Source organism: Pan paniscus, chromosome 14 (genome assembly GCF_029289425.2).
Source record: "Pan paniscus chromosome 14, NHGRI_mPanPan1-v2.0_pri, whole genome shotgun sequence".
In the NCBI taxonomy this organism is placed as follows: Eukaryota; Metazoa; Chordata; class Mammalia; order Primates; family Hominidae; genus Pan; species Pan paniscus.
Window position 1 is genome coordinate 20,447,625 of NC_073263.2, and position 27,506 is coordinate 20,475,130.

The 27,506-nt window shown below is 36.7% G+C and overlaps 1 protein-coding gene across 2 annotated transcripts in view; it reads right to left on the reverse strand.

Annotated features, from left to right (window-relative positions):
* XPO4 (exportin 4) overlaps positions 1-27,506 on the reverse strand; it is a 124,411-nt gene that overhangs the window by 38,564 nt on the left and 58,341 nt on the right. For both annotated transcript variants that reach the window (XM_008958510.6, XM_055097151.2), the window contains exons 5-9: positions 26,500-26,616; positions 25,625-25,778; positions 9,842-9,954; positions 4,909-5,066; positions 4,481-4,655 (exon numbers count right to left, since the gene is read on the reverse strand). In XM_008958510.6, the coding sequence (XP_008956758.3) occupies positions 4,481-4,655; positions 4,909-5,066; positions 9,842-9,954; positions 25,625-25,778; positions 26,500-26,616 (717 nt within the window). The remainder of the gene's footprint in view (positions 1-4,480; positions 4,656-4,908; positions 5,067-9,841; positions 9,955-25,624; positions 25,779-26,499; positions 26,617-27,506) is intronic.

Sequence of the window (27,506 nt, forward strand, 5' to 3'; positions counted from 1 at the left end):
TCAATCTGTAATTTGGCTTCAATTTATGGCTTCCTTTTTGTCACATAACCTCACTACAAAGTAATTACCCAACAAGCCAGAGAAATTAAATTCTGAATCAAGAATGCTGACCTCTAAATACACTCACTCACTTGACAAATGGCAAATTTATTTTATTGCATTACATTCTATAATCAACTTCCTAAAAACTTTATCAAGTACCTTTTTCTTTACTACCTTGTCCTGCTGGTCTTGAGATTAGGCTACAAATATACTAAAACTAGATGTAAGGTTCTTCCTTTATAAATTGTTATTTACCACGATTGCCCTTATACACAACACATACATCAAAATGCATATACAAAATACCTCAATGCTATGAAGGCTGCTCTGTTCCTGTAGCAACACACTGCACAGCTTCACCTACTTGGCTGAACTCAAAATGGTTAATTATAAAACAAACCAAGAAACAAACTAGAGTATACAGTTCAAGTCATATTCTCCTTGAATTTCACTGAAACAATTCAAATGCATCTACTATTATAAATCTTTTATAAAACAGCTGTTGTATTAATATGAACAATTATTGATAGAATTTTAATCTTTTTTTGAGACAAAGCCTTGCTGTGTTACCCAGGCTGGAGTGCAGTGGCATGATCTCAGCTCACTGCAACCTCTGCCTCCCGGGTTCAAGTAATTCTCCTGTCTCAGCCTCCTCAGTAGCTGGGATTACAGGCGTGTGGCACCATGCCTGGCTAATTTTTGTATTTTTAGTAGAGACGGAGCTTCGCTACGTTGGCCAGGCTGGTCTCCTCACCCGACCTCAGGTGATCTGCCTGCCTCAGCTTCCCAAGGTACGGCCGTGAGCCACCAAGCCCAGCAGGATTTTAATCTTTAAGGCAATACTTTTTCATCTCCACATTCATTCTTACCTCTTCAGTTCAGCAATAGATAATAATTTGATTTCTGGGTATAATGAAAAAATTCTTATCTCCCAAGAAGTCTCAAATAATATCAAGAAACTTCTGCAGCCACAGAGAAACTTGGCTGAATACCGGAATTGCTCTTTGTGAACACAGACTCTCAGTTAACTGCAAGTCAGAGTACTCATAAATATGTCTCTTCACTCACATGCTAAAGCCACCAAGCAAGGTGGCTTTATGACATGGGTTTCAAAAACACACACTGGTATCAAGAATGCTTCTTCCTATGAAGATGCTCTTCTTCCCTTGCTACACAACGTTACCACCATCAAAGACATGAATTGCTATTAAAAAAGATGTTAATCTGTATATATTCCTAAACAAACACAGCTCTGAAAAAAGTATTCTCACAGTAAAACAAAGTCTTACATGTGGAACCTGTTTTCCTACTGGAAAAAGAAGCTTTCAATATTTCACAAAATTACAATTATAAAAATCATTTAAAAAATAATTTTTAAAAATTAGAATTATAATTAGTTTGCACCAAACAAAACTCAACAGTTGTTCTTATGTGGTAAGAGTGCACACAGGTTTTCAATGAAAGCTATTATTTTAAAGGCTCATTTTAAAAAATTATTCTACATGTTACTGCTTGTAATAAATTATTGTACACTATACACGTCCCCCTCCCCCTCCCCTTTGTTTTTTTGTTGAGATGGAGTTTCGTTCTTGTCACCCAGGCTGCAGTGCAGTGGTGTGATCTTGGGTCACTGCAACCTCCGCTTCTTGGGTTCAAGCGATCCTCCTGCTTCAGCCTCCCAAGTAGCTGGGATTACAGGTGCCCGCCACCATGCCCGGCTAATTTTTTATATTTTTAGTAGAGAAGGGGTTTTGCCATGTTTGGCAGGCTGGTCTCGAACTCCTGACCTCAGGCAATCCGCCTGCCTCAGTCTCCCAAAGTACTGGGATTACAGGCGTGAGCCACTGAGCCCGGCCTATACAGGTACTTTTCATGCAGTTAATCCATGTCATAAAGCAGTAGAAGGAATTCATACCCTGACTTTACCAATAAGCTAACATGCTCAAAAAAAAACTGAAGCAGCTTGCCTGAACTCTTGCTCTTTATGACTGCCTGGCCTGTAACTGTGCGGTCTCCCTCAAAAGTTCATCATCTTTTCATCCCATGTTAACTCCCAAACTCATATCTTTAATATGCCTCAATTTTTCAAATTTTACTTAAAAGATCATGTCTTGGCCAGGCGCGGTGGCTCACGCCTGTAATCCTAGCACTTTGGGAGGCTGAGGTGGGTGGACTGCGAGGTCAGGAGTTTGAGACCAGCCTGGCCAACATGGTGAAACCCTGTCTCTACTAAAAGTACAAAAATTAGCCGGGCGTGAAGGCGCATGCCTGTAATCCCAGCTACTCCGGAGGCTGATGCAGAAGAATCGCTTGAACCTGTGAGGCAGAGGTTGCAGTGAGCCAAGACCGTGCCATCGCAGTCCAGCCTGGGCGACAGAGCGAGACTCCATCTCAAAAAAAAAGATCATGTCTTTATATACTTTTCCATCTCAGGACAACTACGTATTATGTACTATTACTACAATTACTGGGTGCCCAAGAAAACAAAAGATGAAATGGTTTCTGTCCCAGAGTTCCAATTTGGTTTGGCTGGATTTGTTCCTATATTTCTGATATTAGCTGTATACTCCCCTGGTCCTCTACTCCCAGCATACACAAGATACAACAGAAACCGCTTGAGGTTGAGATGACATTTAGGAGGTTTACTCTTAAGAAAGTCACCATGCATGGGCCACCCCGTTAGCCCTCAACTTCACCACACATCCCCAACCTGGTTTCTACGACTAATGCAAAACTTTAAACAGATCTTTTCCCTCTGTCCTTTTCAATAGGTGACCAATTATTTTAAAAAATAATTTTTAAATATCATAAGCAGCTCAATTAAAAATTAATTAAAAGAGTAAAATAAATGAAAATAAATAATACTTTTCTTGAATGAAACCTGTTAGGTTCATCTTCACTAGAGCACGCCTGCTGTGAAACAAGCACAATACACATCTGCTTCTCTGCAAATGCATGCAGGCTTTCTATATTCCAACACTCCTATGTCAAATCTTGAAGGAAAAATTGTCAAGATGTCAGTGTCCTCAAATAAATTCTGCACTTAAACTTTGCAAACCAAGGATGCCATATATCTTCTAGCAATTCTTTAAAACGTTTAGGAACACGCTTAACTCACAAACAGAACTAAAAGGAGCTTAGTTTCTAAATATAGGATCAACATGCTCTTTAATCCACCTGGTTTAGAAGAGAAAATAAACCAAGGGGGAGAGGGAAAGTGCAAGGAATTCATGTTAAATAAAACCTGACTAGTTCAGAATCTGTGATCATTTGAAAGAGGTTTGAGTAAAGTGTAAATACTTAAAATGTTAAATACTTAAAATTACCCTGGATTTTTATGTTTAGAACGTAAAGTATCCCTCTGAAACATTCAACTGTACATATCATGCCTTTAAACTTCTATTTTTCTGTTACTACATTTTCTCTACCATATAAACACTTGTCTGACCTGGTTCCTTTCCTCATCAAATCATGAAAGTGCCCGATTACATAAACATAATCATTCTCGAGTTCTCTATTCTCTGAACACCTCTGAAGGGATACGAAAAAACTCACATACACGTTGGCAGAATCTAACCAACACAACTTACAATTTAACATGAAATTCTAACAAAATATCTACATTCTTTTTACTCTTATAGCCTTTCAGAAAGATTCACATTTTGACTCATAAAAAGAAAAATTAGTTTCAACAATTTAATCACTACTTTGTGGAATGAAATCAATTTTTTTCCATGATTAATACAGCTATTCAGAGTAACTGTTACAAAAGCAGCTGTGTCCTCAAGGGGTTTTAGTAGACGCCTAAATTTAAATATAAAATATGGAAAATACACATTTGGAAATTTGTACCAAAAAACATCTTCAGTATTGTTATCGGTCTTAATTTCAATGTAAATTAAATTCTACCAGGATACACTATTAAAGCATTACCATTCAAAAAATTAGAGAGCACAGTCTAATCAAAATAAGCAAGGTTTCAATGATTTGAACCAAATTATGTTTACATAATTGCCAAATAAGTCCAACGTAAAAAATTCTCAAAAAAAAAAAAAAAAATTACATGTAATTACACCACACCACAGCAACACCCTGTAAACAATGTTTTTGCTGTTAGAATGAGCCTTCGACATAATTTTTACATGAAAAATTGTGTTGAACAAACCACAGCTCATTTCATTCCATCTCTTATATTTGGGTACTAAATTATCTCAAAATTAAATGCTTAAGACCAGTAAATATCACCAACTAAAGCTATTTTAATCCACAAATTTTTAAAGGTCATGTTTCCCAAATAATTTGCACATCTAAACAAAACGGTCACTTTAACAATAGCCAGCACTCACTTAAAATAATTACTTGTCATGAGAAATGTTCCAAAGGCACCGCAAATTTCCTTGTGAAAACGGACACAATTTACTTTAGAATAGTCACTCACCACTTCTTCCAATGCAGCACTTCGCCCAAAAGAACAAGTGAGGTGTGTGAGGCAGTTAACAAAGGAGGAGAAAAGTTCACTTGGAATGGCAGTTAAAACATTTCGTGGGAACACGGTTATCAGGTTGCTGATAATGCTGGAGATCCCCACAGCTTCAGAATCTTCTATTTCAATTCTAAAACCAAGGAATGAGTATTATTAAGTGGCAGTAAAAGAAAAATTATTAATATAATAACTCATTTCCAAACAAGCAAATATCGTTACTGATTCATTTTAAAAGGTATGTCTCTGTTTATTAATTTCAAATTACCCATATGACTTTACTTCAAAATATAAGGGGGAAAAAATAACTAGTTTCTTTTTTTCTTCTAGTGTTAAACATAAAACGTAGAGCTCCTTTTTCAGCTGCAAAGGGCAAGTATACCTACCCATTGATAGTATTCAGTAATCCCTCAATGAAGTGTGCTAGATAATCAACTTGTGATCCTTCATCTGGGAAGATGGGTCCATGAAGAGAAGCTAACTGGGCAAGGCACTGCAGAGAATCTTGTGCCATATCTGAATCTTCTCTGATTTTTCGATGTACCTGTTAGAAAGAATTACTAATCCATAAATATAAATTCTTCCTTTGTAAGGGTCACGTGTCTACCATGCCGAATGAGGTAAGAGAAAAATTCACTGTAGCTGGTTATTTCTAGAAAATTAATTCCTGAATTAAACTAAATTGAAAATTGTCCCTCAGTCCACTTTACATTACAGGTCATTATTTTAAACATATCAATTGATTTTTAACTGAGGGCTACCTACATTTTGAAAATTGATCTGTCTCCAGCATGTTATGACAAAGAGAGAAACAGATGCCAGCCAGTCAGACATACTGCTTCTTCTAAAAACAGCAACAACGACAGTCATCTGTATTATGCTAACTATGCCTAGCTACAGCTTCTTGCTAAACTTAGCAGACAAGTTCAATAAAGAGTATATAGATGCTGCTTTAGTGGAAGTAAACAGTTGTGCACTTAGAAAAGCAATATACCATTGAATCCCTAGACATTCATGCATTCATTCAACCAAAATATAATAAGCACGTTCTTTTATTAATTCTCAGTTTGCTTACAATTTGTTTGAATCTCAGTTTAACCTACATCATTGCTATTACTAAATGCTAAAAGATTTTGAATACAAAATGTAAATTATACTTAAATCCATTTAAAGCTAACCTATATTTTATTTCAGTGATACAATACGGACATGAAACACCTGGTATAGTGTTTTGTATGAAGGGAATGCTCTTGAAATACTGCTCCCTAGTTTTATAGTATTAATATTCTCAGAAGTTAAAGGTTTCATTTCTGTAATCTGACATATTAGAGCCAAGGAAAATTTAGTGAAGAAATATGATCATTATTAATCTTAATCCATCCAACACTTACTGTTGGATGTACCATTTTGTACTTGCCGAAGTACTTAACTAGCCCTTTTCTTTCCCACACAAAGTTCTCTCTCTATTTTGTAAATGTTGTGTAACATCAAACTCATAGTTTTAGGCTGTATTCACTTTGACTAGGCAAATTGTTTCTAAATTACTTCAGGTCAGAACATTTAAGTACTCACTGGTATGCTGGGCCACAATGAACACTTAATAAATCCTTGTTCACTGAGTCCCTTAATCCTTAATCTCTGAACTTCTCAAGGTTCTAGTAATGAAATTTAAAACACTAAGTAATCTCTAAACATTACAAAGTTAGTTGATTTACTGACATGCTTAAAATATGCTATACTCTTTGGACTAGAACAAACCACAGCCCATAAGCCAAATTTGGCCCCCGCCTGTTTTTGTATGTCTGTGAGCTAAGAATGGTTGTGTGTTTTTTTTTTTTTTCCATTTTTGTATGGTTGGGGGGAAACCAATAAAAATAATATTTTGTGACCTGTGGAAATTACACAGAATTCTTTTTTTTTCCCCCAAAACAGAGTTTCACTCTTGTTGCCCAGGCTGGAGTGCAATGGTGCAATCTCAGCTCATAGCAACCTCCGCCTCCCGGGTTCAAGCAATTCTCCTGCCTCAGTCTCCTGAGTAGCTGGGATTACAGGCACGTGCCACGACGCCTGGCTAATTTTTGTATTTTTAGTAGAGACGGGGTTTCGCCATGTTGGCCAGGCTGGTCTCAAACTCCTGACCTCAGGTGATCCACCCGCCTTGGCCTCCCAAAGTGCTGGGATTACAGGCATGAGCCACCACGCCCGGCCAACATTCACATTTTAATGACCATCAATAAGCTTTACTGGAACACTGCCGTGCTTATTTATGTATCATCTATGGCTGCTTCTGTACTACAATGGCAGTGTTGAATATGAACATGTGACCTGCAAAGCCTAAAGTGTTCACTATCTGGCCCTATACAAAAAATGTCTGCAAATCCTTGGTCTAAAATACAAATATTTTTCAAACTATATTCCAATGTATTTTAAGTTTTATATAGTAAATTCCAAGTACAATAGACAAATTCATATATGCACACTGTCTAGTTCATAAACTTCTGAACACAACTCACTCTTATAAGTTCTTTATCTGAAATCTGTAATAAATTTTTGTCACGATGCCTTAGAATCTAATCAGCATTTAAGCATGATTTCCAGGGATATATTCTGTCAACAGATACAATGTAATCTGGGACAATAAGAATACATCTCACAATCTTGAATGTTCATTATGGTCTCGAAGCGAGCAATCAGAAGAAAGAATACCCTCAATGAAATAGCTAATGAAATAACTAAAAATAAAGTTAAAATAAATAAATAACTGTCTTTTGAGACGGTGTGTGCTGTTCAAGCTTAATTTATGTTACCTGAAATATAAACCACATAAAACTAATAATAAATGCTTAATTTTTATACAATATAAATTCTTGCCTTTCTTCCAATGTCATCATTACAAAAGAGTTCCTCCATATCTGAACATGTATTTCAATATAAACTGTATTATAAAATGGAAAGCTGAATCACCACCTGAATATGGGAAAGGGACAGAGAGATAAGGGGAAGCAAAGCCCAGCAGGACGCCCAGTGAGGTGAATGGCAAGGATATGCATCAAGAAAAGGAAGACAAGGAAGGAGAAGCAAGTAAGGAAGATGACGAATTCTACTGGAACATGTTAAATCTGAGATGTCTGTTGGCCATCCAAATTAAAACATCCAGTAAGCACTGGGATTATAAGGCTCTGAAACTCTGGAGCAGGCTGTGCTGAATATAGATGTAGGAGTCATCTGGGAACCGGTGCCTGAAGTCCTACGTGTCGAAGAGAGAGCCACAGGAAAGTGTACAGAGTCAGCAAAGTTGAGAATTAAGATAGGAATGCCAATATTTATGTGGTGAGCAAAGAAGGAAGAGACCATAAGCGAGATCAAGAAGACTCTGGTCAAAAAGGTAGGAAGAAAACACAGTGAAAGTGGGTTTTTTTCCAAGACCTTATAGAAGGAAAAAAAATCAAGAAGTTTGTAAACTTCTATAGGGCAGAATGCAACCCAAAGTATTCCAACATATTTAAAGTCTTATGATTAACATATTTAAAGTCTTGCTCTTATGCAACAGTATACTGATGCTTATCCAAATCTAGCACAAGTGATATCCAGTGGAAAAGTGCTTTAAAGTAGGCAATAAATTCATATAACTAAAACTAAATTTAACCAAAGTTAAATAAAAAGATTAGCCATTGTCATTTTTAAAACAAGTAACAAACTTGTTCATAAACTGCTTAAGTGAAAATAGCTACAAACACAAAAATTGTTCAAATAAAGCAAAAAAGGGTTAACTTTCAAATTCAAGTTATTTGCATGTGGTTGTTCACAGCTGACAGGAGCAGCTGTCTGGTTTGTCTAGACAGCTGTTCAGATCTGGTAGAGTTGTTTCCAGTACTGCCAGCAAGTTTTTCACCTTTTCAAAAACTGCTGGAGTGGAATCTACTTTCAGTCAAGTGCATAATACAAAGACTTGGACTTGGATTCGTATCAAAACAATTCCTGTCAGATGAGGCAGGCAACGGAATTTTAAAATTTAGTTACAATTATCTCTTTGATCTTGATAGTGGTTTTAGCCATCATTTCTCTGATTTTAAAAAGAAACCACAGGTGATTTAATGCTCAGTCTGAATATTTCTATAGAAAATATCCTTTATATATACCCATGGATAGATAACCTTGTTCTAGATATTTTAAAATACATACCACATAACTACTTTATTTTAAATGGTTCAATCAGAAAAAGGCAGTTGAAGGGCTCATCTATATTTTTAAAAGAAATGAAAAGAAACTAAAATTAACAATTGGGATTAAGAAAAATAGCTTTTTTACTTTTAATTGATTTTTACTTGGGCTTCTGTCCACGTCACTATATCTAATTAACTTGTATATTCCCCCTATAACTGCAAATTAGCATCCAACACATAAACACACACATACGAATTGTTTTTCCAGCTTTTGACCGTTTTATTGGGGATACACACTGGCTAATGTGGGAACATACTGCTTACATCTTGATATTTAGCCAATAATAAAGAGGATTGTCTAAAGTTATACCTGAGATAAACTGCTATTCCATAATACCAACTTAACCAATGACTCATAAATATAATAAGTATAAAACCTACACTCTAGAATAGCAGTTCTCAAACTATGGCCCAGGGATCCCTGAAGCTTTTTAAAAGCCTGTCAGGTTGCCTGTGAGGAAAAAACTATTTGCATAATAATATGAAGACAGTATCTGCGTTTCCCATTCTCACTGTCACACAGGGAAAAAGTGGAATTTCACCGAGGCCACACGATGTGCGATACTGCAACTAACTGAAGGCAGAAGCAGGTAAGATAATCTGACTGTCTTCTATTAAGTCTGATATTATAGATTTACAAAAATGCAAAACAATGCTATTCTTCTCATTAAACTTGCTTTGTTTTCAAAAATATAGTTAATTAAAATGTTACTTATGTTAATATGTAATCGTTTCTTACTGTTACTTTTTAGCACATTATTTTGTAAAGTTTTGTTTGAATTTTTAACAGGATAAATATAACCTATATAAAGAAAAGCTCTTTGGAGTTCTCAATAAATTTTTAAGAGTATAGAGGGGTCCTGAAATTAAAAGTTTGAGAACTTCTGCTGCAGGATATTAAGCCCTTCATAACTATGTGACATTTTTATAAATTAGCAAGAACCTTTTAAAATAATTTCTGTTTAAGCAGCCATATTGATGAGAAGACAAGACTTTAGGGGAGAAAAGCAATCTGTTCTGTTTTACTTAAGAAACACGCCAAGGCATTTCCTCTTTTCTATGGCTCTTGCTACCAGAGATGAAGACTAAAACTTACTGTGAAGAAAAGCTCCATAACTCTGCTGTCCAGAAGAGTCTCCCGCCAGGACTCTGTTGGCTTCAACAGCACATTTTGCGAGGATTCAAACATAGCTATATAATGTCTGCCCAGTTATTTGGTGTCAAGGTCAACAACAATAACATTCTTACTTTGTCTAAAGTATAAGTATATCCTAAATATAACAGGAGCCATCTAGAAAGAATTTGTAATGGTAACAGTTTAAGCCTCTTCACATATGCTACATAATTCATGCATGAAGCTAAGGAATAGAAGGCATTAAGTGCTTGGGGAAAAAAAGAATGTTACAGGAATGTAAGGTAATGCTTTCATTGTAATTATGTGTCATGCTGTAGGCATACAGAAACTTTGAGAACCAGAGAATTTAATGGTGGCAACAGAAGGAAATACACTTACTGCAAAGCATATGCCAAAATTCATGTAAAAAGAATCAATTTCTGCAAGTTTATCCCGTCATTTCCCCCAATATCTTGCAACAATTAACACCACATATACAAAATGTGAGTTTCATATAGTCTACTTGGAAAAATAGCATTTTTCCAGAAGAAATATATTCACTGGGAAAGCAAAAGAACAAAAAGAGTAAACACAAATAATATTAAAGAAAAAAACTCCCACAGGTCACAGTATCTAAATATCAAGACAAAGAAATAATCTATTGACAAAAAACTTTATAGATGCTTATTTAAAATTCCCACAGACTAAAAAGCAATTTATATGGTGTTCAGGCATTCAATTTCAAACATGCTTCAAACAGAATACTGTTTTACCATAAATAAAGTAACCATCATATATTTGTAGGTTTTTATGAATACGATTCATTGATACTGCCACAGTAACTGAGGCTTTGAAGAAATGAGAAAACTCGGCCAGTCACGGTGGCTCACGCCTGTAATCTCCACACTTTGGGAGGCCAAGGCAGGCGGATCACCTGAGGTCAGGAGTTCGAGACCAGCCTGGCCAACATGGTGAAACCCATCTCTACTAAAAATACAAAAATTAGCTGGGCATGGTGGCAGGCACCTGTAATCCCAGCTATTTGGGAGGCTGAGGCAGGAGAGTCGCTTGAAAACACTCTCCCGCAGAGGTTGCAGTGAGCCGAGATCACACCATTGCACTCCAGCCTGGGTGGCAGGGAGAGGCTCTGTCTCAAAACAAACAAACAAACAAAAAACAGTGGTTATGCCCCTTCCATTGGTAATCAAATGCCCAGCTAAAATACTTCGACTATGCAACATTCACATCACTCAATGAGAAATCTTAATGATAATCACCCAGAGCTATTGTCTGAAAAAAGTAGATAGAAATTCAAATACTATATTTTGAGTAAAGTCTAAATCGTTATTTTTACAGAAAAATTATTATTCACAGGGAAAATTAAAGGCTGTAATAATGCTCTGGAAACTTTTTTTTTAAGATAATTGCTTAACCCCTTTTAAAATAGCTAATATTATTCTGTCTCTGAAGAGCAAGGAGGGGCACTATGAGTTGTTTCAAGGAGAAAAATCACTGCTTGTTTCTGAAAAGTCACCCCCAAAATCTTCTGCAACTCTATTTGACTGATTAACAAAAGTGAAACTCAAATCTGGTTCATTTAAACTTCCCTTCTCTCTTCCTTTATCTGCCCCCTTGTGGAAGTACAGGGAAAGAAGTGAAGGCCAAAAAAGCCAAAAGAAAGAAGCCCGAATTTAAAAAGAGGGGGAAAAAATCAGCCCGTGAACCCTAAGAGCTAACAATATAGAGTGAGTTCATTTTCTTAAGAGGAACCGATCATGGTCTAAGGTCAATGTTGTGTTCTTCACCCAATACTACAATATACTGATTTATCTGACACCTAGGATTTGCTTCAAAATATTCTGGGGATGGCAGAGCACAGATGAAACAAGGCTGGCTGTTTAAAGCTGGGTATTCTCTCTACTATTGTGTATCTTTGAAATTTTCCACAATAACGGGATGCCAAAGGCTATAGTATGTGAAATAAATGTTCTGAGTAAGGCCATCAATTCTTTGTGTTTTGTGTGTGTGTGTTTTTGTTTGTTTGTTTTTAATGAGACAGGGTCTCACTATGTTGCCCAGGGAAGTCTTGAACTCCCGAGCTCAAGTGATCCTCCTGGCTCAGCCTCCCAAAGTGCAAGGATTATAGGCATGAGCCAGCACACCTGGCCAATTCTTCATACTTCATAAAAATTTAAATGTATTTCACTTACTGTTTTCCAGTTTTATTTCTCTTTATTTTCAATATGCCAAATCTAACAAACGAAATATAACTAGGAAAATAATGATTTTGTAATATTTCATATGCTTATAAAAGGTGTCATGATTTTATTTTTAAATTATATAGGATATGAGACAGATAAATGGGTTCAAATAACCATAATAAAATGGTTGGCCCCAAAGCTGACCATTTACCATTTTAGTAGCTAGCAGATGTGTGATCCCTCAGAGTAAGAAGGCAAATACTTCAGGTGCTATAACTGCAAGAGAATGAAAGCCCAAACCTCCCTTCAAGAGCTGCAGACAGTTCAAGTACAGAGGAAGAATACAGGTGGCAGAAGCAAAGGGAATCATATTTATAAATTTTGCTACTTCTGGATATATGAAAAACTCTATTCCAAGGAAATGAGGAGAGTCTCTCACATTCTAATTATGCCCTCCAGGTATAATACAGCAAGGGGGGCAACAGTGTGTTTTGGTAAGAGGGAGATGATAAGCTAAAGATTCAATAAATCTTACAAAAGTATCAGTAAGAAAATACAGGAAGAAATCTTACAAAAGGAAACTATTAAACCTAAACCAAAATTCTCATATAATTCTCTCCTCTACCTTTTTATAAATTATAAAAAGCATATACTCTATTAATACTTCTGGATATCAATTATTTACATTAAGGGAAAATGGATATGAGTTTTATTTAAAAAGGGCTTTTCCCAGATATAAAATGGAATTCATTGCAATGGCTCATGTAACATCAGATTCAAAATAACCCTGAAATCTGATTTTTTAAAATCTTGGTTTAGCCTCTCCTAATCATGGTCTGTTTTTCAGCACACTGTCCCTGATGCCCAATTCTATGGCCAATTTCCTTCAAATGTTGGTAACCAGAATATTTTTAAGATTATAATTCCTTATACGTGGCCACGAGCATGGGAGATTTATGAGTTAGTATGTAATATCTATCAGAAAATACATTTCCCCATAATTATTACAAAACTCCATGTTACTTTTGTTTTCCAATTCCAAACCTGGAAAGGATTTTTATCTCTGGCATGATGTTTGCCTTCTAACAAGAATGCACACTTGTAATGCTCCATGCAAAGAGGCTACACTTACCTTCCACTGAAAAACTAATCTACAACACTGCAGACTTCACTACCTTCTATCAGCCAGCCTGGCTATACCACTAATAATACCACTATTATATACCATAATAAAAATGCACATGTACTATATTATACTTTTCATAGGACATAATTACAATCCTGTAACTACAAATAATATCCCACTCTACTAAAAAAAATTAATTATTCCCAAAAGCATTTAAATAAAAAACATAAAACAAAAAGAACAGTATAATAAATGTTTATATGGAACGGCATTATAATGTTTATACAGAACAAATGTTTAAAGACAATGTTATTTTGACAAGAAATATGTTTTAGTTATCAGACTGTACCATGAAACTGCTGAAGTTCCTGCCCCGAATAACAGACTATGCTGGCTTTTATATGGGAGAAAGGCTTACTATGCATTGTATAATGTTTAATATTACCTAAAATATTGTTATTATTCACGTACATGCATTACTTTTCAATTTGAAAAACAAAACTAGTGAAGAGCATATCACAATGTGGGCAGAATAATGATACACAAATCTGGACCATATCTTTACATTCAAAATAATATAAAGAATTAAGGTAATTCATTTTTAATCAGGTATTCTCAAATGACTATTTCTATCTGTATGTATAAGAAATTAAAAAATACCATTTCAACCCCAGATAATTCTTAATAATTCTTATAAGAAATCAAAAAAATACCATTTCTACTCCAGATAATTCTTAAATTCTTAACTTAAAAAACAAACAGAACCAGTACCACCAGAATTCGGAAATCTAGCACTACTATTCTTAAAGCAATATTTTAAAAATAATTTCAAGGTTAAATAAAGCAAGATGTTCATTTAAAAATAATTTTAATAAAACAATAGTTTCCTTTTAAAACTTTCAAAAGTTTGGTTTATAGTCACCACTTTAGCATTTTACAATATCTGGACATTACATTGTTTTATCTTTTACAACAAATATGTCACCAATGAAAGAACAGTTTGACAATGAACTGATTATTTACTAAACTGTCTTTTATTACATGCTAGTCAAATTTTATGAGACACACAAGTCACAAAAGATTGGAACTAAATAGCTATTATTTCACCGAAGTTCAAATAAGAGTGTAATTCAAGAATTTTCTTGGGCTATGGCTTTATATATTTTTCTAAAATAAATACTGAATGCATACAATTTATATTTTTATCAGAATAATTCATTTGTAACCAAACAAAACACAACTCCATCAATAAGAAAGCCAAACAGAGCTGCTTTCAGTCTTTTGCTAACCCTCTATCTTAAAAAAATCTATCATACACATCTAATCTTACTTTACCTTCCCATGTTCTCACCAAATTAAAGAATCAGGACATTTAGTACAGTGATTTTTTTTTTTTGGGTCTCTGTACCAAATACAAGTCCACTCCCTCTCAGCAAGGGTTCCGGCAAGGGATCCAATTCTGAAGTGCTAAAACCCAACCAGTCTTCTAAGCTCATTGCCATCATAATCCCTTGGAAAATCAGTTCCAGCTACATGTAAATTCAACTGCACTACAGAAGAGTGAAGAATCAACTCTCCATTCCCTGCCCCCTCTCCCACAACAATCCTATCTAGCTCTAAAATTCTCCACTTAGGAAAGCTCACCAACTTCTGTGAAATCAAAGGCATATATAAACATGCCACCTGCCCTATTCTGTAACTGCATGGCCAGAGACAAACATATACCAGGCCAAGAGCCAGAAGGACAGCTTAATCGCACCCTGTACTGACTGTCACTGGATAATCCTACTAAATCTTCTGTCTCAAGTTCTCATACAACAAACGGCATTGTCATTAAATACGTACATCTTAACATGTAGTGGGGAAAACATCATCTCTGGAAATACACAGGTCCTTAATTATGCAATTAAGTTTATCCACTAACACTTTCAGTAAGGGTATCATTTTGTGATTGTGAATGACACTCAAAAAAATAATTAAATAAGGCATACGGTAGCTACACATTATCTTCAAGCAAATATGGACAATCTGAAAATTTCCTTTGCCTATTCTTATAATTACTTTACAATATAGAAAGATCTTGTAGCAACAATGGGCATTTCACATAAGTAATAAATGCTTTACTCCCTTCATCTTTCCATACTATTTTTTACCCTACTTCATCAGTAAAACAAAGTTTCAGGAGCTACAGCAAGACCATTTTCTTTCTTAAATATTTAATCCCTTTCATTATTAAATTTTCTAACAACAAAAACTGCTACTTCTCCTGGCACAGCACAGAACCAATGACCCCAGTCTTATAGACCACACAGTCCAAGCAACCGCAAATCCTTTGAAATACAGGAGTGACCTTACCTGAATGTTTTCCCAAGCCTTGCCTCCAAATAGTAAAGGTTGGCTTTACTGGAAATCCAATTTAGGTGAAAGCTTCTGTATCCCATTACTTACTCTATAATCCAGTTAGCTTTCTCCAAGAGATTAAGTTAAAAAAAAAAAAGTTTACCAAAACCAAATCAGATCCACAAAAATAGAATACCAATAAAAGGCAGTGTAACCAAACTAAAAAAAGAAGTATCACTGAAGCCAACATACCACACATACCTGCCAAACATTCTTGTTACAAAATGATATTGTCATTTATGATTAGCATTGCCAAAACCCTTAAGCATTTATGGACACCAGGTGAACTACTAGCCGAACTATATTTATAGTGAACAAACATCCGAAAACTGAGCTAATACTTCTGAACGGGCTTCTTTCAATAATTAAATAATAAATATATAATAATAAATATTTGCTGAGCATCTGTGCTAGGGCTCAACAATGCAGTGAGCAAAAGCATGGCCCATGCTTTCACGGAGCTTCGCGCAGTAGGTAAACAGACACTACTGTTGTCCCTCAATATCCGGAGGGGGACTGGTTCCAGGACCTCCCATGGTTACCAAAATCCACAGATGCTCTGATATAAATCCAGAGTCTCTGATATAAAATGGCATCATATTTGCATGTAACTTATAAACATCCCATATACTTTAAATCACCTCTAGATTAATTATAATACCCAATACCATGTAAGTGCTATGTACATTGTTGCACTGTTTTTAAAATTTGTATTTTTTTAAATTGTTGTATTGTTATTTTTTAGTTATAATATTTTTGATCCTCAGTTGAATCCAAGGATGTGGAACCCACAAACCTGGAGGGCTAACCGTACTTAAATAATCTAAGGAATGAAAAATTACAGCTGAGAAGGGAGCCAAATGGGGAAAAAATCATATACAACATGCATAGGGGAAAATAGCAAAAGAAAGCCAACCTGGTCTAGGCTGAAGTACAATTAGGAGGTGATCAGGCAAAGAGAGAGGACTCAGGCAGAGAAGCAGTGTGTGCAAGGAACAAGGTAGAAGGAAAGCTGGCCTGTGAGTGCAGCTCTACCAGAAGAGCTATGAGAGGGAGGTGATGATGAGACCGCCCCGGACCCTAGCGCCCACTATCAAATGGGGATGATGGTATGATGGAGGATCACAGGACCAGGACACTTTCTTTGCACAACAGTGATCTAAAACAGAATGAGAAGCAAGTGAATTTTGTCTCCAGAGTCTCAGAGTAACATGGGGCTACAAAGTGCAGAGGAATTCGCTCTCTGGGCCACAGAGTGATTTTTAATCTCTACCAAATCCCAGAAACTGTGGACTTTGCACCACTGGGTAGGGTAGGTGGATACTTTCATAAATCACCTGCTGCACATAGAAAAGCTACATATAATAATCCTTAACAAATATAATGGTTTGCAGATAATAGAATTATGTATATAATTCATTAGCATTAATAAGCAAGTTCAGCAAGATTACAGGATACAAGATCAACATACAAAAATCATTTGTATTTTTCTCTACATAGTGTAAAAATGAAATTTAAAAAACAATTTACAATTGAATAATAAAAAAATACTCACAAGCCTGGGTAACACAGCGAAACTCAACCCCTACAAAAATCAGCCAGGCATCATGATGCGTGCCTATAGTCCCAGTTACTCAAGAGGCTGAAGTTGAGAGGATAGCAGGAGCCCAAGAGGTCAAGGCTGCCGAGAGTCATGATTACACCCCTGCACTCCAACCTGGGCAACAGGGCGAGACCCAGTCTCAAAAAAAAAAATGTACTTAGAATACATTTAATAATCTTTTGCTCTGGAAACTATAAAACAGTGTTGAAAGAAATTTAAAAAAAAAAACCTTTAATAAATAAATCCAGGCCAAGCCCAGTGGCTCATGCCTGTAATCCCAGCACTTTTGGATGCCAAAGCGGGAGGATCACTTGAGCCCAGGAGAGTTTGAGGACAGCCTGGGCAACATAGTGGGACCCTGCCCTACAAAAAAATTTAAAAATTAGCCAGGTGTGGTGATGTGTACCTGTGGTTCTAGCTACTTGGGAGGCTGAGGCAGGAGGATCACTTGAACTCAGAGGTCAAGGCTGCAGTGAGCCATGATCATGCCACTATACCTTAGCCTGGGTGACAGAGCAAGACCCTATCTCTATAAATAATAATTTTTAAAAATCAGAAAACTTAACTTCGTTTTTTGTTTGTTTCTGTTTTAAGAGACAAGGTCTTCCTCTGTTGCCCAGGCTGGGGTGCAGTGGTGCAATCATAGTTCAAGGTAACTTTGAACTCCTAAGCTCAAGCCATACTCCTGCCTTGGCCTCCCAAAGTGCTGAGATTCAGGTGTTAGCCACCGTGTGCTGCCTCTACTTTCTTTTTAAAGGGTACAATGCCAGGTTCAAATAGACAATAGTTGGAGGCAATACTGATTATTCAAAAAAAGAGAGGACAGAAGAAAATACTTCACAAGGGCTTTACATATATGTGCTTTAAAATTCCATCATTCTCCTTGCAATTCTATCAGCTTAAAAAAATAATGATAAAATAAAATGCCCTCATGCTGACTTCTACCACTGTGTTCCTCCATTTTGAAAGAAACCTAGACAAAGCTGGTCAAATCAGCACTTAATAGCTAAGAAGTATGGATCATCAAGGCAGGCAGTTCACACTACCACAGGGCTGCCTACCTCAACCACGCCCTGGGCTATCTCAACATCTATGTCATTGGCCTAACACCACAATATCACATTTTCTTTCTGAAATCCTGACTTCTCCCCTCAAGCAATAAACAGGTTCATCTAAGCTTAAAGCATAAAACAACATTCCCTTGGCACAAACCCCCATTCCCTTGAGCTGTCAGTTGATGCTCTTCGAAATATCTATATAGTTCAGTTGACCCTTGAATAACACAGGTTTGAACTGCACAGGTCCACTTATACTTTCACTAGAAGTTACACCAAGTGTGCCTTCCTTTCCTTACCTCCCCTTCACCTCCTCCACTTCTGCCTCTACTATCACTGAGACAGCAAGACCAACCCCTCCTCTTCCTCCTCCTCCTGAGCCTACTCAACTAGAAGACGAAGATGAAGACCTTTATGATTGATCCACTTATACTTAATGAACACTAAATATCATTTATCTTCCTTATAATTGTCTTAACATTTTCTTCTAACTTACTTTAAGAATATATTATAGTACATATAAAACATAAAATAAGTACCAACTGACCGTTTATGTTATCAGTAAGTCTTCCAGGCAACAGTAAGCTATTAGTAAAACGTTCTGGGGAGTAAATGACCGCATGGGGGTTGGTGTCTCTAACCCCCACATTGTTCAAGGGTCAATTGTACTTCACTCTATACTTCATCAATTACTAATTACTACCTGATCACTGAGATACGGCTTTTGCCCCTGTCATTCACATAAACAGACTTCCATATGACCAACTATGTTCTAACTGATATTCGGTGTAGATCAAAAACAATCTACATCTTACCTATCGGTAACAGACGATGTTGACTACCTGATTCCTTGAAACATCATCTATCTTTGCTTTCCAAACACTCCTTGCCTTGTTCTCCCATCCACTTGTCTTAATTGGCTTTCTTATTTTCTTTTGCTTCTTCCTGCTTTTTCACTACTGATGCACCTAAAGGTCCTGACATGGATCCTCTGCTTCTCCTTGGACCACCTCTCCTATTTCCTTAACTTCAATGGCCCCACTCTCCCACAACTTTATCTCCACCCCTAATCTCCCTCTATAAATCTACTAATGGTGCAGCTGACCTGTGTGAAGTGGGTTTCTAAACCATGACATGATGGGTATTTTTAAAGGCTTCATTAAGACATAATTCACACACTACGCAATTTACCCACTGAGTGTACAGCTCAATGGTTTTAGCATATTCACAGATTTGTGCAACCACAACCATGATCTAATCTTAGAACATTTCCATTGTACCAGAAAGACCCCATATGCTTTAGCAGTCACCTCCTACTTTGTTCCCATCACTCCAGTTCTAGGTAACCACTAACCTTTCTGTCTCTATAGATTTGCCCATCCTGGACATTTCATAAATATGTTATCATATAATTTGTGGTCTTTTGTGAATGGCTTTTTTCACTCAGTATGTTTTCAAAGTTTACACACGTTGTAGCATGTATCAGTAATTCATGTCTTTTTATGATAAGTAATATTCCCATTATATGGGTATACCACATTTTATTTATCCATTCATCAGTTGATGGACATTTGGGTTGTTTCTACTCATATAGTATTATGAATAGCCTATTCATTCATATAGTACTGCTCTGAACATTCATGTGCAAGTTTTTGTGTGGATGACTATTGATACTTTGGGCCCAATAATTGCTTGTGTGGGGCTGTCCCGTGCTTTGTAGGATGTTTAGGATGTTTAGCAGCATCCCTAGCCTCAACCCAATAGATGGCAGTAGCATTTCCCGAGTTGTGACAATCAAAATTGTCTCAAGACACCACCAAATGTCCCAAGTATACAAAATTGTTCCTAGTTGAGAATCAATGTTAAAGAGTTATGATTTGTTTTCTTTCTTCTTTTTTTTTCTTTTTTAGAGACAGAGTCTCACTCTATCCCTCAGGCTAGAGCTAGAGTGCAATGGTGTAATCTCAGCTCACTGCCACCTCTGACCTCCAGGCTCAAGCAATTCTCCTGCCTCAGCCTCCCAAATAATTGGGTCTACAGGTGTGTGCCACCATGCCTGGCTAATTTTTTGTAAGAGATGGGGTGTATTAGTTCATTCTCAGGCTGTTGATAAACACATACCCGAGATTGAGCAATTTACAAAAGAAAGAGATTTAATTGGACTTACAGTTCCACGTGGCTGGGGACACATGGAACAATCATGGCAGAAGGCAAGGAAGAGCAAGTCCCGTCTTACATGGATGGCAGCAGGCAAAGAGAGAATGAGGAAGATGCAAAAGTGGAAACCCCTGATAAAACCATCAGATCTTGTGAGACTTATTCACTACCACGAGAACAGTATGGAGGAAACTGCCCCCATGACTTTATCTCCCACTGGGTCCCTCCCACAACACATGGGAATTATGGGAGTACAATTCAAGATGAGATTTGGGTGGGGACACAGAGTCAAACCACATCATGAGGTTTTGCCATGTTGCCCAGGCTAGTCTCAAACTCCTGAGCTCAAGCCATCCACGGGCCTTGGCCTCCCAAAGTACTGGGATTACAAGCGTGAGCCACTGCACCCAGCCAAGTTATGATTTCATTAGTGAAACTTTGCATGAGCGTAAATCTTGACCTAAGAACACTGTAATACAAGCTATTAACTATGATAGCATTAATGCCCTTAAATATTAATATCTAAATATTTACTCTGCATTATTTTGTCAGTATCTCTCTATGCACATCCTACAGCCACTGCTCAGTCAGCTTCAGCTGGTTTTCCCAATATTTTACAGTCACAATTAATACAGTACTTTCTATAAGAAATTACATTTTGGGGCTGGGCGCAGTGGCTCACGCCTGTAATCCCAGCACTTTGGGAGGCCGAGATGGGGGATCACGAGGTCAGGAGATCAAGACCACCCTGGCTAACAGGGTGAAACCCTGTTTCTACCAAAAATACAAAAAAATTAGCCAGGCGTGGTGGCAGGCACCTGTGGTCCCAGCTACTCAGGAGGCTGAGGCAGGAGAATGGCGTGAACCTGGGAGGTGGAGCTTGTAGTGAGCCGAGATCATGCCACTGCACTCCAGCCTGGGCAACACAGCAAGACTCCATCTCAAAAAAAAAAAAAAAAAAGAAATTACATTTTGGTCTTGTTCTGTTGCCCAGGCTGGAGTGCAGTGGTGTGATGATAGATCACTGCAACTTCAAACTCCTGGCCTCAAGCAATCTTCCCACCTCGGCCTCCCAAAGAGAAATGAAACCCTAAGCCCACACAAAAATTATAAATGAATGCTCACAGCAGCATTGTTAATAATAATCAAAAAGTGGAAACAACCCAACTGTCCATCAACTGATAAATGGATTAAAAAAGTGGTATATCCATACAATATTATGGCAATGAAAAGGAATGAAGAACTGATTGATGCTGCATGCTACAAAATGGATGAATCTTGAAAACATTATGCTAAGTGAAAGAAGCAAGGATGGGTGCAGTGGATGACACCTGTAATCCCAGCACTTTGGGAGGTCGAGGCAGGCAGATCACTTGAGGACAGGAATTCGAGACCAGCCTGGGCAACATGGTGAAACTCCATCTCTACTAAAAAATACAAAACTAGCAGGGCATAGTGGTGTGTGCCTATAGTCCCAGCTACTCAGCAGGCTGAGGCAGGAGAATCGCCTGCACCCAGAAGGCAGAGGTTGCAGTGAGCCGAGATTGCGCCACGGCACTCCACCTTGGGAAACAGAGTGAAACTCCGTCTCAAAAAGAAGCCAATCACAAAGGACCACATATTATATGATTCCATTTATACGATATGTCTAGAATAGGTAAATGCACAGACAGAAAGTGGTTGCTACAGGCTGGAGAAGGTGGAAATGGAGACTAACTGCTAATTGACACAGGGTTTGTTTTTGGGATGATGAAAATGTTCTAAAACTACTGACAATTATTGCTGTACAACTCTATGAATATATTAAAAAACACTGAATTATACATTCTAAATGGGTATATAGTATAGTGTGTGAATTACATCTCAATAAAACTATTATTGAGACTGGGCATGGTGGCTCATGCCTGTAATGCCAGCACTTTGGGAGGCTGAAGGAGGAGAATCACTTGAAGCCAGGAGTTCGAGGCCAGCCTAGCCAACACAGCAAGACTCCATCTCCACAAAAATTAAAACAAAAAAATTAGTCAGGGCCAGGTATGGTGGCTCATGCCTGTAATCCCAACACTTTGGCAGGCCAAGGTGGGTGGATCAACCTGAGGTCAGGAGTTCAAGACCAGCCTGGACAACATGATAAAACCTGTCTCTACTAAAAATATAAAAATAAGCTGGGTGTGGTGGTACCAGCACACCTATAATCCCAGCTACTTGGATGGCTGAGGCATGAGAATCGCTTGAACCCAGGAGGCAGAGGTTGCAGTGAACCAACATAGTGTCACTGCACTCCAGCCTAGGCAACAGAGCAAGATTCTCAAAAATAAATAAATAAATAAAAATAAAATTATCTCAATATAAAATATAGATACAAAAAAGAAAGCAGATTAGAAAAAATTATAAATGGGGGATTGTTATTGATAATTTAACACAGCCTCATTTAACATACCATTCTAAATTATCAAAATACTTAACACGAAATACACAAATTTTCCATGATCTATTATTTGTCTATCCTAAGAGACAAATCACCTTTTATTTTATTTTATTTTATTTTTATTTTGAGACAGGGTCTCTTCTGTCGCCCAGGGTGAGTGCAGTGGCAGGATCATGGCTCACTGTAGCTTCAACCTTCCAGGCTCAAGCAATCCTCCTACCTCAGCCTCCCAAACAGCTGGGACTACAGGCACACACCACACACCTAGCTAATATTTGTATTTTTTTGTAGAGATAGGGTTGCGCTATGTTGCCCATGCTGGTCTCGAACTCCTAGACTCAAGCAATCCTCCCATGTCAACCTCCCAAAGTTCTGGGATTACAAGAGTGAGCCACCGCACCCAGCAGATAAACCATCTTTTAAAAGGCATCAATTCAACACTTTTAAACTAAGTTAAATTTGATTATTTAGACCCTCTCCATGGTACAAGGCTGCATAATTATTCCATTCTTTTCCTTACTGATTGAATGGTAGATCTCCAGGTAATTTCCAAAATTAGAAATTAGTCAGAATTGAGTTCCTTGAAACTGATTTCCCTAATGAGTGCTAAATCTGTAGCTTAGTTTAATCTCACTGCCAAGTTCTTTCTCCCACACTTAAAGCTAATCCACTCAAAGAATACTTAGCTGTAGTGCAGTCAGCCAACAAATGGCACTATATGAAAAGGTCACACAAGAACTCACTCATAAGCCATGAAGCAAAATATCCTCAAGTCAAAAACCAAGATACACTTTCTTTAAACAAGGAATTATTTCCTTTGGCAACACTGCGGTATTGCTTATCATTTTCAGATGACAGGTTTTCCAAAGCTTTATCTAAGTACTTTATAAAATATTTTATGTGTGTGTATCTTTTAGACAAGCTTTGTTTCCAAACTCCCAGAGAACTATTTCTTTTTATAAAATAGTCACTCTCTACCAATTGTATTTTCCCTTAAAACAGACACTTTAAAATATATGCAGTGTAACTTTTGTTGATTTTTCCCTACATATATAATTAATATTTTGATAGCTCCATATGGACTGCTAATTTTAAAATATGTCTCAAGGTTTTTCAATATCTTTTCTTTCCCCACTGAAAACACTGGAGCAAGAAGCTGAATCCAATCTCTCTCCCCAACTGCAAGATCCTGTTGTGATGGTCCCCACATCTATCACCATTGGCTCCCCTGAATAAAGCCTGCCTTACCAACTTTATTTAAAAAAACAAACAAACAAAAAACCTAGAACAAAAATATTGAAACACTGAAAGGGGAAATTTTTTAAAAAGCAAACCTAAGCGAGTAGCCACCTCTTGACAACCAAAAAGAATTAAATTAATATATTAAAGATAAAAAGTTGGTTATTGGGAGAAAGATGATTACAGAATAAGAATAAAAGGAAACAGTGACTGACCTTACTGTAAGCTTTGCCCCATAATGCAGCAGCTCAGTGACTGCTTTTGGGAAAGAAACCTGGAGAGCTCGCAAGTCAGACTCACTTTACCTGACAGAGCCCTTCACAGTTAATATTCTACTACATGAATAGACTAAGTTTAAATGGAAGAAGGAGTTATACCCCACCACCCTCCTTTAAATGTCATAATTTTACCAGCCACAAATAATTAGCGAGTTTCTATATATGTAAATGTAGCTCCTCTTGGCTCTTGTTACAATAAAAATGAGTCCCATCCTAGATCTCTGATCTGATTTCACATCTATTTCCTGTCTGCTTATCATCGGTCTTTTTCTCCTGAACAGACTCTCAGATTAAAAACATCTAGAACAGGTCACATTAAATTTCCTATACCACACAGAGGCGTATTAGTTCAACAAAGAAGAGTATAAAAGACAGCTAGTTATATAATGAACTATTTAATTCACGGAGGCTATTAAGAGCTCTATAAATAGTAACTAACTCCTGAGTGTTTTAAATGTATTGTTTCATTTAATTCACACAACAATCCATACCCCCATTTTACGTTTGGAAAAGCTGAGACTCAGAGAGGTTCAGGTGATTTGCCTAAGATGAGCAGAGCCTTGAATCCAGATCTATTGGACTTTACACAACAAATGGGTAGCCACTGTATATTATTATCAACAGGCAGCAGATGTCCTAGCATAGTAAATGAGACAGCAGTTCCTTAAAGTTTATGAAATACAACTTTCTCTACTTTAAGTAATTAATTTAAAAAGCAGATATATGCATTGATAATACAACCCACTTAAACTTTTGAATAATTTCCTAAAAACAAAATTCTCATTTTTTTATACTGGTAAAGGCCCTTGAAGAATAAACATATTACTAACTTATTACCTATACTTGAACAACATCACCATCCATAAAGATTAAATTAGAGCACTCCAAACTAGCTTTAAGTCAGTCAAAAAAATCAAACATAATTACTTGTCCAAGGAAAAAATGATTCAGTTTCTTAAAAGGTACTTTCTACCTGTTTCCTTTTCCTTCCCAAAGAATATTGCTAATCCTGAATTAGCAACAGCTCCGTCATCCACCACGTTTCTATGTATTCAAACTTCTTCTACAAAGGAGTAAATAAACTTTTAAATCTTCTAGCATTATCCTAGTATCCACTGTCTTTTGGCATTATAAAGAAATTAAATTCTATTTCTTAAAAAAAATCTTATTTTCTTTCAATATGTTTTATAAAAGCTGCAGAGGTGAAAGACTCCGAGCTGTAATTAAGTCACCTATGAAAATTACCACAGATAAACTATTCATTTGTTAAAAGGATATAATTTGGAGGAAGAAAGTTCCAGCTCAAGACTTGATTGGCGAGTGCAAGGTAACGCTGAAATACTGAAGACATCTGAGCATTGAGGTTTTCCCGCCTGCTGAACTCCTGCAGAACTTCAACAGTTAACATGAAGATCTGACGAAGGTCTTCTTCCTATAGTCAATAAATCACAAATATTTTATATGAAAAATTTATTCAAAACGTATCCCCTTTTAGAATCATGAAACAAAACAAACACCTTAAAATTTCCAATGGAAAACACCATTTCCTTAAGAACGTGTTCCATTTTTAGGCCTCTACTTGTAATTTACATCGCAGTATGCTTTCAAGTGACGCCAGATGGAATACTTTTACTTGAATATAAATGCTACTTCCATAGAGAAGAGAGTCTTTGACAACTACTGCGGAGCCAGAGGAGTCAGTTGCTATAGTGCAGAGCCCTAGGATTTAAGCCAATGCCTTCACATAACTTTACTCCAGAGCCAAACAATACATACAAGACAAAGAGCCTGCACCATCTGCAATAACATTTGAAATACACGGCCTTCTGGCATTCTTCCAGACCTATTTTTAAGGCCAGCAGAGTCCCTTCAATTGAATTAGTTATATCTAAACACAATAAGAAATAAATAATGAACTAAAGATCTTTATAGAAGTATTGTTTTTAAGACTAGAATTAAACGAGTAATTTTAAACCATCAACTACATTCACCAAACCTATCATTTTACTATATCCTTTGAAATCACAAAACAAATCCTGAAGTACAGGCTACCATTCAACTACATAAAATAAATATTCTCACGTCATTAGGAACAGATTGAGTAAAAAGTGAATGATCCAATAATTAAAACTCAAGAACAAAACTACCAATACCTGAAAAACTCTTTTGCAGTTACCATGGAATTCCATGCTCAATCCAATGTTGCTAGTTTTACTTGAACTTGAAAATTCACTCAATAGTGCAGTCAGAATAGAACAGGCCAGAGTTTGCTGTAATTATTTGATAAGAAATAATTGTGAGGCATTACTGTTTCAACGCTTTGTTTCAATGCATTTGTTCAAACATAATAGAACATTTTCTCCCTAACTTTAGATCTTCCACTATATCTTTAGATCTTATAACAACTAGTCAGAAAATCAGATATGACAAAATAAATATTAGCTCTCCTTTCTAAGTGGTCTAGTCAGTGTTAATAGCACTTCCTCAAATGCAGTTATACAAATCCATCTAAGACTTGAGCTCAGGACACACTGTTCCTACTCAATAGTGGGATTCAAATGATATTTAAAAATAATAAATGTTGAAGGTATTATTTTGTTTAATTCGCAGAACAATCTATATCCTCATTTTACATTTGAGAGAAGTGACTTGGAGTACTTATCTAAGGCCAGCTGAGATTTCAACCCATGTTTGACCCCCTGTTCTGTTTGTAAAATGCATTCCCAAATAGATGAAAAGTGAAACAGATTTTATAGTGTCCAAAATATTATAGCCAGGTAATACCCAAAAGTTTTTTAAATAGAAAAATGAAGATTTTTCTTCTCATTGGTTCTATCCAACAGGCTCCTAATATCAACTCATTGATTTTATTCCCAGACTAAAACAGTCAAGGTACAAAGGATGGAAAGAGGATACAAATTATTTTGGCAACTTTCCAGGAGTTAAACAGAAATATGCACACTACCTCTGAACAACCGAAAGATTAAAGTCAAGATGATACTATTTATGCAAGCTTATCCAACAGCTGAACACAGTCATACCCACCCACCAACTGCAACATCTCTGTTCAGAAATGCTTCTGATGTCAGTACCTTGACCTTACAGATAATTATCTTGGCAAATCTTAGCAAATAACTTAATGATATTAAATTCCTAAAAA